The sequence below is a fragment of the Dermacentor variabilis genome, chromosome 2, assembly GCF_050947875.1.
Source record: "Dermacentor variabilis isolate Ectoservices chromosome 2, ASM5094787v1, whole genome shotgun sequence".
In the NCBI taxonomy this organism is placed as follows: Eukaryota; Metazoa; Arthropoda; class Arachnida; order Ixodida; family Ixodidae; genus Dermacentor; species Dermacentor variabilis.
This window is the reverse complement of record NC_134569.1, coordinates 44,215,305-44,231,325: the sequence shown is the minus strand read 5'-3', so window position 1 is coordinate 44,231,325 and position 16,021 is coordinate 44,215,305. Positions and strand designations below refer to the sequence as shown.

The 16,021-nt window shown below is 43.6% G+C and overlaps 1 protein-coding gene across 1 annotated transcript in view; it reads right to left on the bottom strand.

The window, feature by feature from the left end:
* Positions 1 to 16,021, bottom strand: part of LOC142571732 (uncharacterized) — a 24,487-nt gene extending 8,466 nt beyond the window's left edge. Inside the window, exons 1-7 of the mRNA XM_075680290.1 lie at positions 15,589 to 16,021; positions 13,687 to 15,316; positions 12,559 to 12,627; positions 7,659 to 7,778; positions 6,653 to 6,707; positions 6,534 to 6,565; positions 2,304 to 3,202 (exon numbers count right to left, since the gene is read on the bottom strand). Coding sequence (XP_075536405.1) covers positions 3,164 to 3,202; positions 6,534 to 6,565; positions 6,653 to 6,707; positions 7,659 to 7,778; positions 12,559 to 12,627; positions 13,687 to 15,276 — 1,905 coding nt within the window. The 5' untranslated portion in view covers positions 15,277 to 15,316; positions 15,589 to 16,021 and the 3' untranslated portion in view covers positions 2,304 to 3,163. The remainder of the gene's footprint in view (positions 1 to 2,303; positions 3,203 to 6,533; positions 6,566 to 6,652; positions 6,708 to 7,658; positions 7,779 to 12,558; positions 12,628 to 13,686; positions 15,317 to 15,588) is intronic.

Below are 16,021 nucleotides of genomic sequence, written 5' to 3'. Positions count from 1 at the left end.
GCTGTAGCATTACAAAAAGAAAATGCACAAGTTTGATGACGATGATGATGATAAAAAAAATACAATTCAGAGCCCTTCCACTATGTGAAGATGGAAGACCAGCTGAAGCTGTACTTGTTGACAAGTATATTGAATTATATATGGTTAATTGCTATATTGATTAAATAAAGAAACATACACACAACTTCGTTATCTTTGATATTCTATTTACTTTGTCACCATGGTAACCATTGCTTTGTGGTCACTGTGATATACTGCAATAGGTCGCCGATGCTTTAGTGCCCACTCCCGCTTCTGTTTGCAAAGGTGATCCTCACGGGCACGCTGTTTTTCATCAGTCACAGAGCAGCTATCCGACATTACGGATCTGCAGACAAGACGGGTCTGGCTATAGCAGCTGCCCGTTGCCTTCACGCTGTTGCTCACACCGGTGCTCTTAACATGCACATCGTCCTTCTTCAGTATGGACTAGACGCTTCCTGGCCATAGCAGGACCAAAGTAAAACTGCTGATAACGTCGCTAGAGCGATGTCGACTTCACAAGAAAACGAGGCACAGACATTGGTGGGTACACAATGACGTTTTATTATTCTGCCATCCACTCCAGAGCCACTGAGCACTGCTGGCGCACAGCAGGCTACTGTGGATTCAATTTTGTCGACGCAACTTTTTTCTACACACCCTGTCGATGTATGCACTATTGGTCGTGGTCAGAACCTAGCCATATACAGCTTCGCTTTAAAAATAGCAGGGTAAATGGAAGCAGACACGTTCAATGCATCACAGAGGAATGCAGCAAGCAAAAAGATGCGGTTATCTGCAGCACATGCCAAGACCTTGTACAGCTTGTGGCAACAAAATGCAGCACAAGCAGATAACTCAATCACTTCGCAGTTGTTCTAGCCTTGTGAACTGGAGCAACTGGCTTTCCTGTCCAGGAAGCACGGGCAACGACACTGCACACATGTTGGTAATATCAAGCTTTGATGCAGACATAGTAATGTGTGGTGAAGAATTAAGTGTAATCTTTGTTTCCACTTCTGCATGAATTTTGTGGAAGTGCTGGAGGGTCAAGGTTTTATACAGCTATTAATTTATGTATGTGGTCTAATAAACCATTGCAAAGTGAATGTGTGGCATCAGCAACAGATAGCCAGGCACTATCACAAAAAGAAGCAAAATAATGCTAGGTTGTCGAAAGTTGCAAATTCTGGAGGAGGGAGAGAAAAGGACAAGACTGCATCGATCAATTGGACATGACTGAAGGCATGCACGGTATGTCGAGCAAGAAGCAGACAGAAGGAGTATTAAAGAAACGCATGAAGGAGAAGCCTGACAGTGTGTGAAGGCAAGAGCATCACATGAAAAGAAAAATTTGAAGAAAGTAGCAAATGAATGGGGAGCTCAGATGCCAAGGAGCAAGAATTTTCTGCTAGAAATGTTATTGCTGTTGTGCCTTAGCCCTGGTGCTGCAAATGGAAGGTGGAAGAAACAAGTACAGTACAAGTTGAAAAAGTGCTGTGGCAAGAGTGAGCGGCATTAGATCGGTGCCTCATCAAAATGATTGAAGTTGCAGTGCTCATCTGCACTCAACAAAGTGTGCTCATCTGCACTCAACAAAGTGTGCGAGCTATCTCGAGATGAAATGTGCAATCAGCCAGCTTTTCCAGATTCAGAAAAGACTTAAGACCAGAGGAAAATTTCTAAAACTACAAGACAGCAACCTGATTTGTTAAATAATATTTTGGATGTTTCCAGTAGAAGCACTTGCACCAATGAAAACTAAGTTGCATTAAAGGTTGGACTTCAGAAAGTGCATCAACACTACACCAACGATAAATGCAATTCCACTACATGGATAACTTGCCTTGTATGAAAACATTGTTTTCACCTTTTGCTCTCCTGTTCGCCACACAAGCATTGCGGATTAAACAAAGTCTCACTGTTTCGTGCAATGCGTTTGTCATTGGCTGACCACAGAGACGCCGAACAAGTGTACTGGCAGGCATTCAGAGCTATTTCGCATGCAGTTGTAGTGATCTGAGCCCTTGTTTCGCCCACATAGAGCGCCCCGTATATGAGCTAGACATTGTAACAGCCGGGATTATTAACTAGCCAATATCAGTGTTACTGCACAGCTTTCACAAAGGTCTACTGCTATGAAATTGCATGACGACCACTTTTCTTTTGCATACATTTCTTCCGTATTCATCCGCAGGGCGTAGTGTTTTGCCAGTGTGGCTATACAGCTCTCGCAACGATCTACGGCTCAGATTGCATGACGACGCAAGTTTTATACTTACACATACAGAGTACAAGATTTCCATTCCCACGAACCTCCAAGTGTGCTGTATTCTCAGTTACATTAAGAACTAATGCATCGGCACGGCAGTTAATTCATAAACTGTTTCCGTTCCCGCGATTCCCCTGAAGTGTGTGGTATGCTGACCTTGATCAACGACACTAATGAACAATGCATCGGCACGACGTAATGCTTTGCCACTAAAGTCATCCGAGAAGACACCTCACTTCCAAATGTATCCCCTTGCGACTATAAAATTTAATATGCTACCGTCGCAACAAAATAGAAACAAACTCGCCTCGGTCGCGGCTTTTCCCGCCTTGCCGGCCACGCATCCTGTCGATTCTGTGCTGCAAGCTCGGCTAGGGACAAACGGAGCAAACGGTTTTCTTCCCCGTAGTACCTAAACGACGAGAAATCTTGAGCACCAAAAGTCCCCACATTTCTCTCTCGCAGCTACTGCTCCTCGCGCGTGCGCAGAAACAGCGGTGAAATCCATTTTCGATGTGCTCGTCCGTTGGCGCGCTGTCAATGTGGCCAGCAGCCTTGAGAGAAGCGCCGGAGGCCAATGTGTTGAGTGGTGTTTATCGCAGCCTGGCGAAGAGGCCGTTCACTGCACGCGACGAAAACAAGCCTGAGACGTCTTTTTTTTTTTTTTTTCCTCTCTCTCAACGATAGCGTGTCATTACGTTCCATTACATTACTTCAACAGCGCACATGCCGCAGAAACATTTCGGCGCCTTGCAAAAACTTTGCCATTACATGGCGGCCTGCGTTCAAGTTTCACTACATGGTACTTGAGCGAGTTGCATTGATTTGAGCACAGCATGACAGCACTTGAATGACAAGCACCGGCGACGGTCAGTGGCGGATGACTTGGATTACAGATGCCTCCATTTCCTGCAAATATGCACAAAGTAGCGCACTATAATATCAGCCACGCACACACACACAAAGGAAAAGTTTATTGAATATACACTAGTTCCAGTTCTATTTTAAGGCAGTTTTCTGCGCACAAGGCGAAGGACACACGAGCGCAAAAAGCTGCATTCATGTCCTACCAGCATGCCCAAACAGTTATCTATTTTAGGTTACGCCTGCTGAGATCATATATTTGCAACTGCTCTTTTTTTTTTTTTTTTGTTAATGAAGTTCCTAGACCTCCAAACCCCGAAAAGATATTGGCAAGCCTCAGAGCGCCACAGCCAGTTTCGGTTTGGGTTTTATGCATCGTGACGCCATCATGAAGGTGGTGGTCACGTGGGAGCAGGATATTGAGATTAGTGCTCTAATATGCAAAGTGTCTACCAAGTTTACATTTCCAAATTCCCTGAGTTTTCCAGGTTTTCCCTGAATGGCTTTGCAAAATTGTCTCACTGACACAAAACCTTGTTTTATGTCAAGACAGGCTGACACCTTGCTGCCCGCGATGCTGTGACTTTCTAGTAATCATGCTAAAAGATAAACAAAACGACTTAATCCAGTTTGAATAGTAAGGAGTAGCATTTATTTTATTCAAAAAGAAATCAGAAGGGAGGGGTTAGTAAAGTGCACAGCGAAATAAATACCTTTAGAAAGTTAGTAAGACTCATTGCTAATCGAATTGAACATTGTCACATACGAATAAAAAGGAGATCCATGTGTAAGTAAATATTTTCGAACACCCCCTTCAGTCAAGAATTATGAATGATTGTCAATACATGCGTGAAACATAGCTGTTGCTTGAGACTCCACTGAAAGGAACAAAATGACTTTTATAGCGTTTTATTATGAGTCATTGTAGTTACAGAGTAACTAAGCAGTTGAATAATTTAAAGTCAGTCATGCTAAGTTTCTTCATAAAAAAGATTAGATCCCCTGCTCGAATTACATGCACAAGTTATTCATTGGCTTCAAGCATGTCAAGGAAGAAAATACATATATTTTGAGGTTGCTGCCGACATTCTCCACGTCACACGTCACGTAAAACACGGTAGTGCCTTCAACAAAGCAGTACTCTGTAATTATACATATCGCTTTGAAGTAAAACGGAAGTAATTTAGGTTATCTGATTGTTCAATAAGCTTAATGTCTGTGCTCTATTCCTTGCTACCACTGCACAGAAACGGCAAAAATAAGCCGCGCATCCAGAGATGTGGACAGCGTGATCCTAAGGGGATGTGAGCTATTTCTATCAACTGATAGCAAGCTTATTGGTGAGGCCCGAACTTAGTCGCAAGTGAGATTCTCTCTGAACAGCTGGTGGGTCAACCTCAACTGTCCCGACATATTCTCTTCCCGCGCACAACGCCTCAGTGTTGCGTTTCACTGATTTAAAGAGTCTATTTCGGTTTGGATGAGGGACACCTGCATCTCGGCGTCAGTCAACACTCAAGCTCCTTGACAGAAGCGGCGGCACGCTTCCTTTCCTGTTCATTCCTCAATGCATAAGTCATTTCTGTTCACGTCCTCCTTCCACCGCGCGTTCGTCCCACAACCCATTTGAAGGATCCTCTTGGTCAGTTTTCTAGTGAAAGTCCGATTTTTCAGACTCCCTAGGGGCCGCGAAAACGTCCGAAAAATCAGGCAATTCCTAGACAATGAATGCCCGACTTTTACTGCACTTAAAGGGTCAAATCGCCACAGGCACATCCGAAAAGGCCTGCCAGTACACTTATTAGGCATATCGGTGCTCGTACTGTGACAGGAGATGGCGGGTAGACGGGTGTACAATTAAGGAATACATACTGTGTCCCGTGATAATTGCGCCTTCGCGCGCTTATTATGCTTCACTGCAGTACTTTCGCGTATGCTTAGCGCGTGACATTGCTGCATTGAGGCGATGCTGACTTTCGGGACATGGCATTCTGCAACGCACCGTGCTTTCCGAGCTTTGAAGCCTATCGCGAGCACCACAAAGGCGAAGTCGGTGCCGTTGCTGGCAGCGGCGAATTCTTTCAATGAAAAACATGGCGCTGAACAGCAAGAAGCTTAACAGCGAACGTCGAAGCACCGGCCTATAGCGTTTGCCGCGGCAAAGTGGCTACGGCTGCCAGCAGATCTGGCGGCGAGGTAATAAACGCCTCATAAAGGAGGCGTTGGGTAATCAAAACGGCGGCAATGGTGGCTTTGATTAATGCCGTTTCGGACCTGCGGTCACGGCAAAAAGTCTGGAAAGTCGTACGGCGAAGCGTTCTTGCGTCCGAAATTTCAGACACATTTACTCTAAGGGGTACGTGCATGGTGGCCCCGCGAAGCTGTCCGAATTATCGCGCGCCTGGAAAGTCGGTCGTTGATTGCACACTGGAAACTCCTCCAGCCGACGACACGCGTCAGAATACGACTCGTTAAGATCCCTCTGTTACTTGAGCCAGCCCTACCGCGGCTTTCGTTCGCTTTCAATTAAGTTGCACCTAATTTTACCTAATAGTAGCACACATTCCCTGTGTATTTCCAGACTATTCGAAATCTCTGAGAATTCCCGGTTGGTAGACACCCTGGATATGCCACCATAGTTTTTACATTCGATAGCTGCGGCTCGTTAGGTCGCATTCTAAGCTGCGACTCTCGACGGCCGATATCGCAGCACAGCAGACGACTGAGTGAGCCGGAGCGAGTGTCAAGTCGCAATATCTTGCTCCCACGTGATTAACTTCTGCGTCGTGACGTCACAACACAGCGGAAACGAAACTTAAATTGGCTGTACAAAAAGTAGCACAATAAATTATTTAGGGCGTCATGAGGTTTTGCGAATATTTTGTTTTCTTTCTGAGGTTTAGACTTTCATTTAAAGCAAAAAATGAAGAATCGAAAATACGTCAGCACACCATAAACAAGCGCGGCAATGCCAAATTAGGGCTCTGGCACTAACACGTTTTGGCATCATACATTTGAACAGTATTTACTCAGAAGTATGCATACATTTATTGGTAAACACAATACATTTTAAAAATAAAACTCAACCAGAGGGTCTTTAGAACTTTTTTTTTACACAACAGCAGCCCAAATGTGCCAAAATGGTGGTGGTGGTAACAACTTTATTAAAATTCTGCTCAGGTAAGGTGGGTAAGGTCAATGTGACAATATGCTTTGAGATCAATGACGTCACGGTCATGCACCCGCGATGTGGTTCAGGAGCAAAATTCTTTTTTCTTGGGGAGCTGTGAGATCCTGGCCATTTGCTCAATTATAGTAACCAACTTTTTTCCAACAATTAAATTACTGTCTTCAAGCAAGAATATGTAGTACTTACAGGGACGCTTTGGTCACCAGCCTCTGCGGAAACTGAAACCAATAGTAAGTATATCAGCTTAATTGTCGCTGCATGTATAACAATTAAGGGGAAGGGCATAAGATGACATAGTGCATTACCCGTGTGCTTGATGACTACAGGCTTGGAAGGCTTTACCATGGGATCGAGACCCGCCTGCAAAGCACACAACAAACCAGCTCTGAGGAGGTGTATGGCACAAATGTTCACCACAATACTTTAAGGACAGCACTGAAGCTTTTGTGATGGTTATTACTAAGCAGTTTTGATATTGCAATATTAATGAGGTAATGAAGCATGCACAAGGTTTGGGTTCATTAATGTAATCAGAGTCCTTCTGTTGCTGCAAGAGGGACTGGAATTGTGAGATGCACTGCAATGCTCTCTCAACAAGGACAAAATGCACATGCCTAAGTTTCAGGTCTCATGTCTACGCTGCTAACAATATCAATTTTTTATGTGGCGTGATCTCGCATGGAACTTATCATACTAGGGTCAGGTACTGCTACACATTTCAAACACATCTTTGCTAAGCATTTGACAGGTTGCACTGGCTTACATATAAACCCTATCAGTAAGATATCTTATTGCTCACTGCTAGAGCACAGCTCTTCAAACAGTCAGGTGGATGGTGACTCCTTGCGATGGTTTAGAAACTGGCTTTCCAACATGAAGATGTGTATGTTTGCTCTCACTATAGTAACAGAAGGAAGCTAAAACTGGGCTAAGTTCAATATGTAAGTACAGATTGAATGAGGCTCTGATATGAGCCTCCCTGCTCCACTAATACAATGTAAGTACAGTCACTAAGTAATTCTTGAATGATTATATCAATAATCATGACAAATGGTGCTTAGAACTTTACAGCATCAACTTTCTCCGGCAGCTATACCTTCCACAAGCTTTAAGCTGTTTGAAGTTATACATGTGCAACCTAATGTGCGTCCTTTAGTAATTTCCTTGATGCAAGTTCACATTATTCAGCCCATCAAAACAGCCAAAGAGTTTATCTGTCCTTGGGCATGCACATCTTGAGTAAGAAAATGAACTTGTGCATTTTGCATATTTTCCTCTCATGTAGAAAACTGAGTACAAACAAAGACACACCCTCTGAAGGATTCCCATGTTTGATGTTTGGTAGCGTTTGTCTGGCAGTGAACCAGTACACAAACGTGGAGATGCTGACGAGGTGGTCACGTGAACAGGCGAGGTCGCCGCTGTCAGAGACTGAAATGCCAAGGATACATATGTGAGCTTAGCAGTGCTAAAAGTGACTTTAATACGAAAAGACAACATGAAAAATGCAAAGTGCAAAAGTCCTATGTTTGGACAAGGCACATAGTTCCAGTAACAGAAAAAAAGAAAAAGAAATAACAATAAATGCAGGAGTCTACAATGCAAAACACAGGCACAGATACCAAAGGAGTGAGTGACCTATATTAAGAAAAGAAAATAGAAGGGCTGCGATGTCACTTTTCGTGAAGCCAGATGTGTGTGCACTGCCGTGCTGCATGGGCACTGCTTTGTTGCACAGCGCTACAGCCTCTATTGCTTACCGCTGTGCTTCTTGTAACAACCGAATACCCCTGCCACTAGTCTACATCAAGAGGATAAGTTGGAGTAAGCTTGGCACTCTGATGTCAAGCCCCACTGCTAGCAACTGTGATGCCTTTGCTAATAGTGCTTAGTCACAAAACGAAGTTCACAGCCATGTGACATGCGATTTCCATCCCACTTTTCTCCCAGCAAGAAGCATTGGCAGGCCATCTCTCGAGCCTTTTTCTCTTCTTTATGTTAACAAGGAAACAAAGGCAATGATGCCTTGCATTTTGTTTTTGAAGCTGCAGTGACTACCATTTAAAAACACTACCAGATAAGCCGAATATTTCATTAGAGGGACAATGCGTGAATGTTTATTTGGTTTCCCATCGACCCAATAAAAAAAAATCCCCTTAAACCACAAATTCAATCAACCCAAACTTCAAGAGCCGACATTGATCCCTGTTTTTCAGCTCAGTAAGAGGTTCAGATTGGCATGCTTGGAGGAGGTGAGTCCACCAGTTACAGAACTAGGAAAGGCTGTGTCTGTGGACAGAAACAGCTGTGCCAATGTAGATGACGTTGTGGAAACCTGAAAGGCTGACTCCATAGAAACAATAATTGAGGAAGTGCGTAAACAGGCTCATAATTGTGTGAGGACATTGCCCTGGAGCCACAAGAACTAGCCTCAAAGGACGCAGCTGATGTTCCCTGAATAAGTTCGTGCTTTTTTTCAACAAAGTGCAGCTTTTGCGACAATGCACAGACCTGCCCGTAGCTGAGAAGCCACAATTACTTAAAGTACTGGCATGAAAGTGTTGTATTGTGCTTTTTTGCATTCTTAGGTAGCTGTCAACTCCATAATTATACAAAGCCTAAATTTCCTTTTAAACGGCTCATTCAAGATGCACACCAAGCAAAGCGCAGCTTCGAATGAGAAAAAGGTTACTTAACAATGTCACCAAAAGGGGAGATGGTGGTCATGTGATATCACAAACAACTTGAGAAGCTGGCAGTCAGCCTGGCGCCATACAATGACTGCACCGCCAAAAGCTGTCAATTCGGCCATTCTAATTGTGCACCATTCTTGAAAACGCAGGGGGACACACTCTCCCCTCTTGTCCCTTCGAGTGCTGAATAGACTCAGATTTCTGCAGCAGGACTTTAGTATAGCCATAGTGTGTGTGCACGCGCCAGGTAGTATCTCGCACCATGATATAACCACCACATGCTTTGATGACATCTTGAGTCTTCTTCTGAAATAGTCAAATTAAAAGGCAATGTAATTAATTATTTGCTGCGCTCTTGGGGAATGGAGGTTCCATGGCGTGATTACTTTGTCAATGGCTATCCAACAAAGTGATAAAAACAAGAAAAAAATGTTCTGTCAGTACTCTATTAATAAGAAAGAGTGCATGAAGCAGTACCTTATGTCAGGCAACATCAATAATTAGGTGTGCCTTTTTATTGCTGTTTTGTTTATTATTTTGTGTCATGATTATTCAGCCACTCCCAGAATAGCACTTTTTGGCTCTGTGGATCACTTTGTTTTAAGAACAGATTCTCACAGTCCCTTCGAGCTCATCTTAAAGATTCCCTCACCAGGCCACATAGATAATTTTGATTATACGTTGGAAATTGTTACGTGCCCTCCAAGGAGGGCTCTACCACAACAGTTCTTCAGATTAGTTCATTAATAGCAGAAATGTAAATATTAGAAGTGCCACAAACCCATCATTTCAGAAGGCGAGCTTCATCGCCAACATACGCTCTCTCTACTTGCACCGCCTACCCTCTTCTCCCATACCGGAGCCAGAGGATGCATCAAACGCATCACGGGCCCTGCCTTCTTTCTTTTTTCTCTTCCTCACTTTTTTGGTTGTGGCACAATTCCGCTGAAGGTTTCGTGTGCGAGCTATTGCATTTGTCTTGTTTCGCGCAGCACACCATTTTGTGTACTGTGCACAAAGACACTGGACTAGCGGTATAAGTTAGTGCTGCACGAACATTGAGGCAGATGCAAGCGGGTCACAGAGCATGATCGCGTGCTGGAACATGATAGAAAATGGCATAGTTTTGCTCTCTGAATGCGTCACTGCATGAGGTGGGAACAAGTGGACGAAACGGAAATACATCTCTCTTGCTACGGTACGGAGTAAAACAAAAATACGCAGACATTCAGTTTGTATGTTTTATTATTTGTCTAAACTTTTATTAATCTATTGAAGCAACAGATTAAACAAATAACTGATGTTGCCTTGAACACTTCTTGAAATCATGTGTGAGGTCACAGCATGGCCATGTACACTTGCGCCATGTAGGTGCACTTGCACGATTGTCTCCGACTCTCCAACTGGGAGCGCGGCACCCGCAAGAAGGGCAAACAGAATTTGGCTTGAAATTTAAGCTCTTTCCACGGTGCATATATGATACTTAGCAGACACGATCATTAGCACGCATTGTGTGCAAAGCTCAAAATGCTCAAGATGACCAGACTTGGTGAGGGGCCCTTTAATGTGAATCTACTGTATTTTAATTCAACATATCTTGTGTGATGAAGATATATATAGATATCTTGTGTGTTTAAGATAAGAGTCTGACTTGCACTGCAAGTCAGAATGTTCTGGTAGCTAACTACCAGAATTTAACTAATGAACTTTTTAATTAATTCATTTTAGAGCATGTGTTCTTTCTTGCAGATTTGAAGCGAAACAGTTGCATATTTAAATATTTGCTTAAAGGCTAGCAAGCTTTGAAGTATCCTTTCCGAATATGTTCTATGAAATAAATTTTATGTCCAGTTAATAGTTCCCGCTAAAACCCTGTCATGCACACATCAGCATGATGTTAACTGGAGTGCTAATGCATTTTTTAGCAGATTGTGGGAACAGACACTTTGAAATTAGTACTTGCGTTGGAATTTCTGTTAAGTAAATGTTCCTTTATAATTACTCATTTCGTTTCTGTTATTCCAGCATATGCACTGAAGTAAAGGAATGAAAAGTAATTAGTAAAACTTTGTTAGCTAACTTTATAGAAACATCATAATTTTGCATGCACTTAATTTCCACCTGTTTAAGCTATCTACATGCAGTGGCAGAACTGGACTATCTGTCACAGGAAATTATTAGAGGTGTAAATAATAGGAGTGCGTGAATACTAGAATAATTGATTTCGTATAGGGTAGTGAGCGTTCAAATAATTCAATGTACAAACGGAGTATATAGTATTCGATTTGTTGAATATTTGGTGAATGGCCTGGCTATGGTTGGTGCCTTGACGCGAACAGCGTTTGCACAGCACACGATCCCTATAGGTACAAGATTCTACCAGGTCGGCCGAACCGATTAAAGCTACACAGACAAAAGCCACACGTATGGAAAACACAGAAGTATGTAAGCAACAGAAGACTGCCAATAAGCACAGTAAGGCTCACTAATAAACTGAAAACCTCATTGGTATTTAGGACAACTTTGCTATCTCTCCATCCACAGAGGCTCTATTCTCTTGACTCTATTCGACAGGATTTTATTTATCTATCTAATATATTTTCCAGGCCTTTGTAGACGAACTTAGTTGTTATCAATACTGGCATATTAATTTGGTGTTCCCTTTAATAAGAGTAGGGCATACAATACATCTCGATTACTAAGTATCTGGCAAGATAGCTAGCAAGATTCTTGTTATGTAACGTGAGCAGCGTCCTGAGCTTGTGCAGCATCGTATTTTTTGCACAAAATTTGTAAGCATAAATGTCTGTGTTAAATTTTCTAATATTTTATATTTGATTTGATATTTGACTTTTTTTTTCTTGATTTGATTCAATATTTGATTCAAGTAAATGGTATTCGCACACCACTAATGAAAGAGATACAGGTGGTGTATGGTTACACTTTATCAGTAAAACACAGCACCTCATGTTGATTTTCTGCTGCAAACAGATTAAATGTGACTGTTCATTTTGTTGCAATACAGTGAAATGGACTTGCTGACTTGCAGAGCTTTTGTAGCTGTCGTATTCTTAAATTTCACATTTGTGTGAGTGGCAATCGGAGAAAACCTCTGAAGCAATGTGGTGTGTGTAAACCAGAGATATGCATTGCCAAGAAGCAATTGTCTGGTGGCAGTTGGAACACCATATCCTAATGATCGTGGATGCACCTGCTCTGCCAAAAATATTCATGACCGCATGACAACGAAGTTCTGTAATAGCACTTGACATTCAAACTTCATGCCCTTGCAAGCCTGATTTTACAGAGACGTCTGGCTTACAGTTCTTAAGCTGCTTGCAATAACCACAAGCTAGTCAGTAAAACCCTGCCTCACACCTACGTGGTTCACAATCAGTGCACCAACAGTTTTTCCAAATATGGGCAAAAGAAAGAAAAAAAGGTTTGAACATAAGGCAAGGTACAAGGTAGCAAAGGTAGCAATAAAGAAACTGGGCAAGAAATGCTGCTCATCTTACTTTTGCTGACGGAGACTTTCGAGGTCTCACAATCTGGATTAGCGGTGGTGCTGGGTTCTCGTGGATGTACTGGGGCAAAAAAGAAAACAGAGACTCAAGTGAGTACAATATGTTGACATTGGTAACATCACATTTTAAGTCTGTCTCTCACATTAATAATTATGGGATTTTACGTGCCGAAACCACATTCTGATTATGAGGCACGCCGTAGTGGAGGACTCCAGAAATTTTGACCACCTGGGTTTCTTCAATGTGCACCTAAATCTAAGTACACGGGTGTTTTTGCATTTCGCCCCCATCGAAATGCTGCCGCTGTGGCCGGAATTCGATCCCGCGACCTTGCGCTCAGCAGCCCAACACCATAGCCACTGACAAACCACAGTGGGTGTCTCTCACATTGTGAACAAGGGCTGACCAATATGCTGCAGCAGTATCTACTTTTGTTTACACTGTGTGTCTGCTTCCCCAACTGTGTGGCAAGCAACCTTAGAACACCAGGGAGCAGTGTTCTGTACCATGAACTCTGAATAGAACCTAAATGTTTTGGTTTTAGTAGTCATTATATGAAAAAAAAAAAAGTTGCTGCTGGGTAATGTGCAACAGCACAGCCAGAAGTGACAGCGTTTACTATACAATGCTTGCATGTAACATCACAGACATCACATGGCCTGATTCAGATTCAACAGCACTAATTAAAATAAGCTAGAGGTCAGCAGATTAAGTAAAACTGCATAAGGGTTGAAAATTGAGCTTATTGGTACATTTTTAAACTTATTTGGAGGAGGGCTAAATGACGAGACAAGGAAAAGCAACACAGGGACGCACTTCGCCCTTGTATTATCTTTTTTTTGTCTCGTCGTCTAGTACTTCTTCAAATAAATTTCCATAGGTAAAAGTGCAACTTTTGAGCATGCAGTGCTCCTCCAAAATGGTAACAACAATTACAATAGTGCAAGACAACCATGATGTACTGGTGCATTGGATTTGGTTGTTTATAGTGCTGAATCTTGGTCACATAAAACAGAAACACTGTTAGCTACAATTGCTTAGTTTGTTTGTTGTCTTTTTTTGTGACGATTTACTTTCTGCTGTATTGTACAATATTGTGTTAGGTTACTTATCTCTTACCCGAGCAACAGGGCTGATGACTGACCAAGGTGGCCGTGAGCCCTTCCCCACACTCCGTGGGGTGCCATGGTGGGCCTGACCTTGCTCAACCTTTACTGGACTCTTTTCTGGAGTCTTGACTGGAGTCTTGACTGGAGCCTTACCTGGAGTTTTTCCAGATACAGGTGTTGGTACTTTGAACACAGTCTCCCTAGGTTTCGTGGAAACAATGGGTGAATTCCAGCTCCGCAACGGTATGTTCGATGGAGTGCGACAGCGGCCTCGAACAGATCCTGCCAGATTAGTCTCTCGGCGACTCAAAAGGGGCTTAGTAGGGGCACTGCCAGCTCCCTTTTGTGGAGACTTGTGCGGGGTAAAGAGCTTCACTGGGGTCATGCGGGTAGTGCTTGTTGTCGGAACATTACCAAAGCAGAAAGACGTCTGACATGCCATCTCCACACCGCTTTGAACTATGGGCAAGCACTCAGATTGTGTGGCAAGATTTGTGACTACAGGGGTAGGGAAGTCCTGTTTGCACTGTTCTCCGGGAGCATCATCTGAAGTCGTCAACGTGTGCTCTGTGGAAGATGCGGAGGTCACTGCCAAGCTTTGCACCTCATTTTGCCCCTTGTAAGAAGTTGTACCAGATGCTGCAGTCTGAAGCTTCTCTTTGGCGGGTTTCTGTGAGGCAACGAAACTCTTATCGCACACCAGGATCTCAGTGGGCACATGTGCGACAAGCTCTTGATCAGTTTCAATGTGACTAGAGGAAGGCAATGGTTCGATACCACTACAAAACAGTTGATTATCAAATACATGCTCTGCCTTGGCTTCCTCCGTACCTTCGCTGGAGTCAAAAGAGAGGCGCTGTTTCACAGGATTAAGCACATTTGTACACATCTGTTCACAGTGTTTGGGACAGAATTCACTGCAGAGGTTTTGTTCAATTCCCGTTGAGGGACTTGGCAGAGTGTTGACTTCTGCTGTCTCCGCGTTGGCCCCCGCGTGCCAGGTCGGCTCGTTTAGCCCCGAAACTTTTGAGGGACGCGGTGTGGACATGGCGAGAGGAGCACTCATCACAACACTACAGTTGTCATCGCTTAACTGCACTTCGCAAGTGTTTTGCTTGCTTGGCTGTTCCAAAGTTCCTTGACGGGTCACTGGCTGACATTGCTGTGGCTCCAAATACTGCGCCAGAATTTCTCCTTCGGGCTCGGCGCAGGCGTCCATACGTTCGCTCAGGCTCAGAGTTTGCTTGCATTTATCGGAGAAAAGGCGTACAACCTCTTTCGGCTGAGAAGGTTCTCTGTTTTCCTTGTCATGATCGGTGCTGGAAAGCTTCAGGTTATTCAAGCCATCGATACAGTCGTCGGCCGAAGACCCACTGCCGCGTTCTGACCCGTCGGCCGAGAACAGCGAATTGTCCGCAGACCCATTGATGTGCCCCATTTCAGGCGCCGCGCTGCTGGACTGGCTGCTGTTGCAGCTTTTGGTACGGTAACGCCGGATGTAGGGAAGTCCAGATGACTTGAGCTTTTCCTCATTAATCAGAATGCTCTCGTCATCCTCGTCGACGTAAAAGCTGTAATGGGTAACATCCACTTCCGACATTGTGTTGCCGAAGGAGTCCGGGCAGTTCACCGCGGAGACGCTGAAGATGAAACCAAACAAGATTAAGGCATTAGACGTGCTTCTGCGAACACAACAGACTGTGTAGCACAATGCACATTTGCACAGGCGGTTAATGAGATTATATTGAGATAATGTTCCACTTCAGAGCGAGCTGCTAAAAATGTTCAGCGGTTTGAAAGCAACCGACACCGATTCAGTTTGCGACGAACCACTGCACGCATATAGCCTGCGGTCAACTATCATAAACAGTGCTAATGAAAGCAAACGAAACCACGACTCAATATTACTTACGTTATCTTGCAGACTGAATTTCTTCGGCTTTCTTGTCCTGCGTTTTCCGCCAGTTTCTTCAAATAACGATAGCTGGCCGTACGTCACTCCTCGTGACCAAAACGTCAGCTCCCATTGGCCAAAAGGAGCTTACGTTTCTAAAGAAATAACGCATACAAAAAACGTGCTGATGATGATAGTATAACATGTCCTAACTTGTGCGGAGTTTGAACTCACTCACGTTCAAACACTGAGAACCGACCATATCATAAAAGTTTGTGCCAGTGCCTCCTCGAACGACCTCTTTCGCGGGGCAGTTAGTAAGTTTGTTCCTAGTGCCTTTTAAGAGGAAGCTTTAGCTCGAGTGCTCCTACCTAAATACATGTAAAAGCAGAATTCGTTTTTCTCGGCAACCACTGCACCAAATCTGACGAGGTTTATTGTGTTTAAAAGA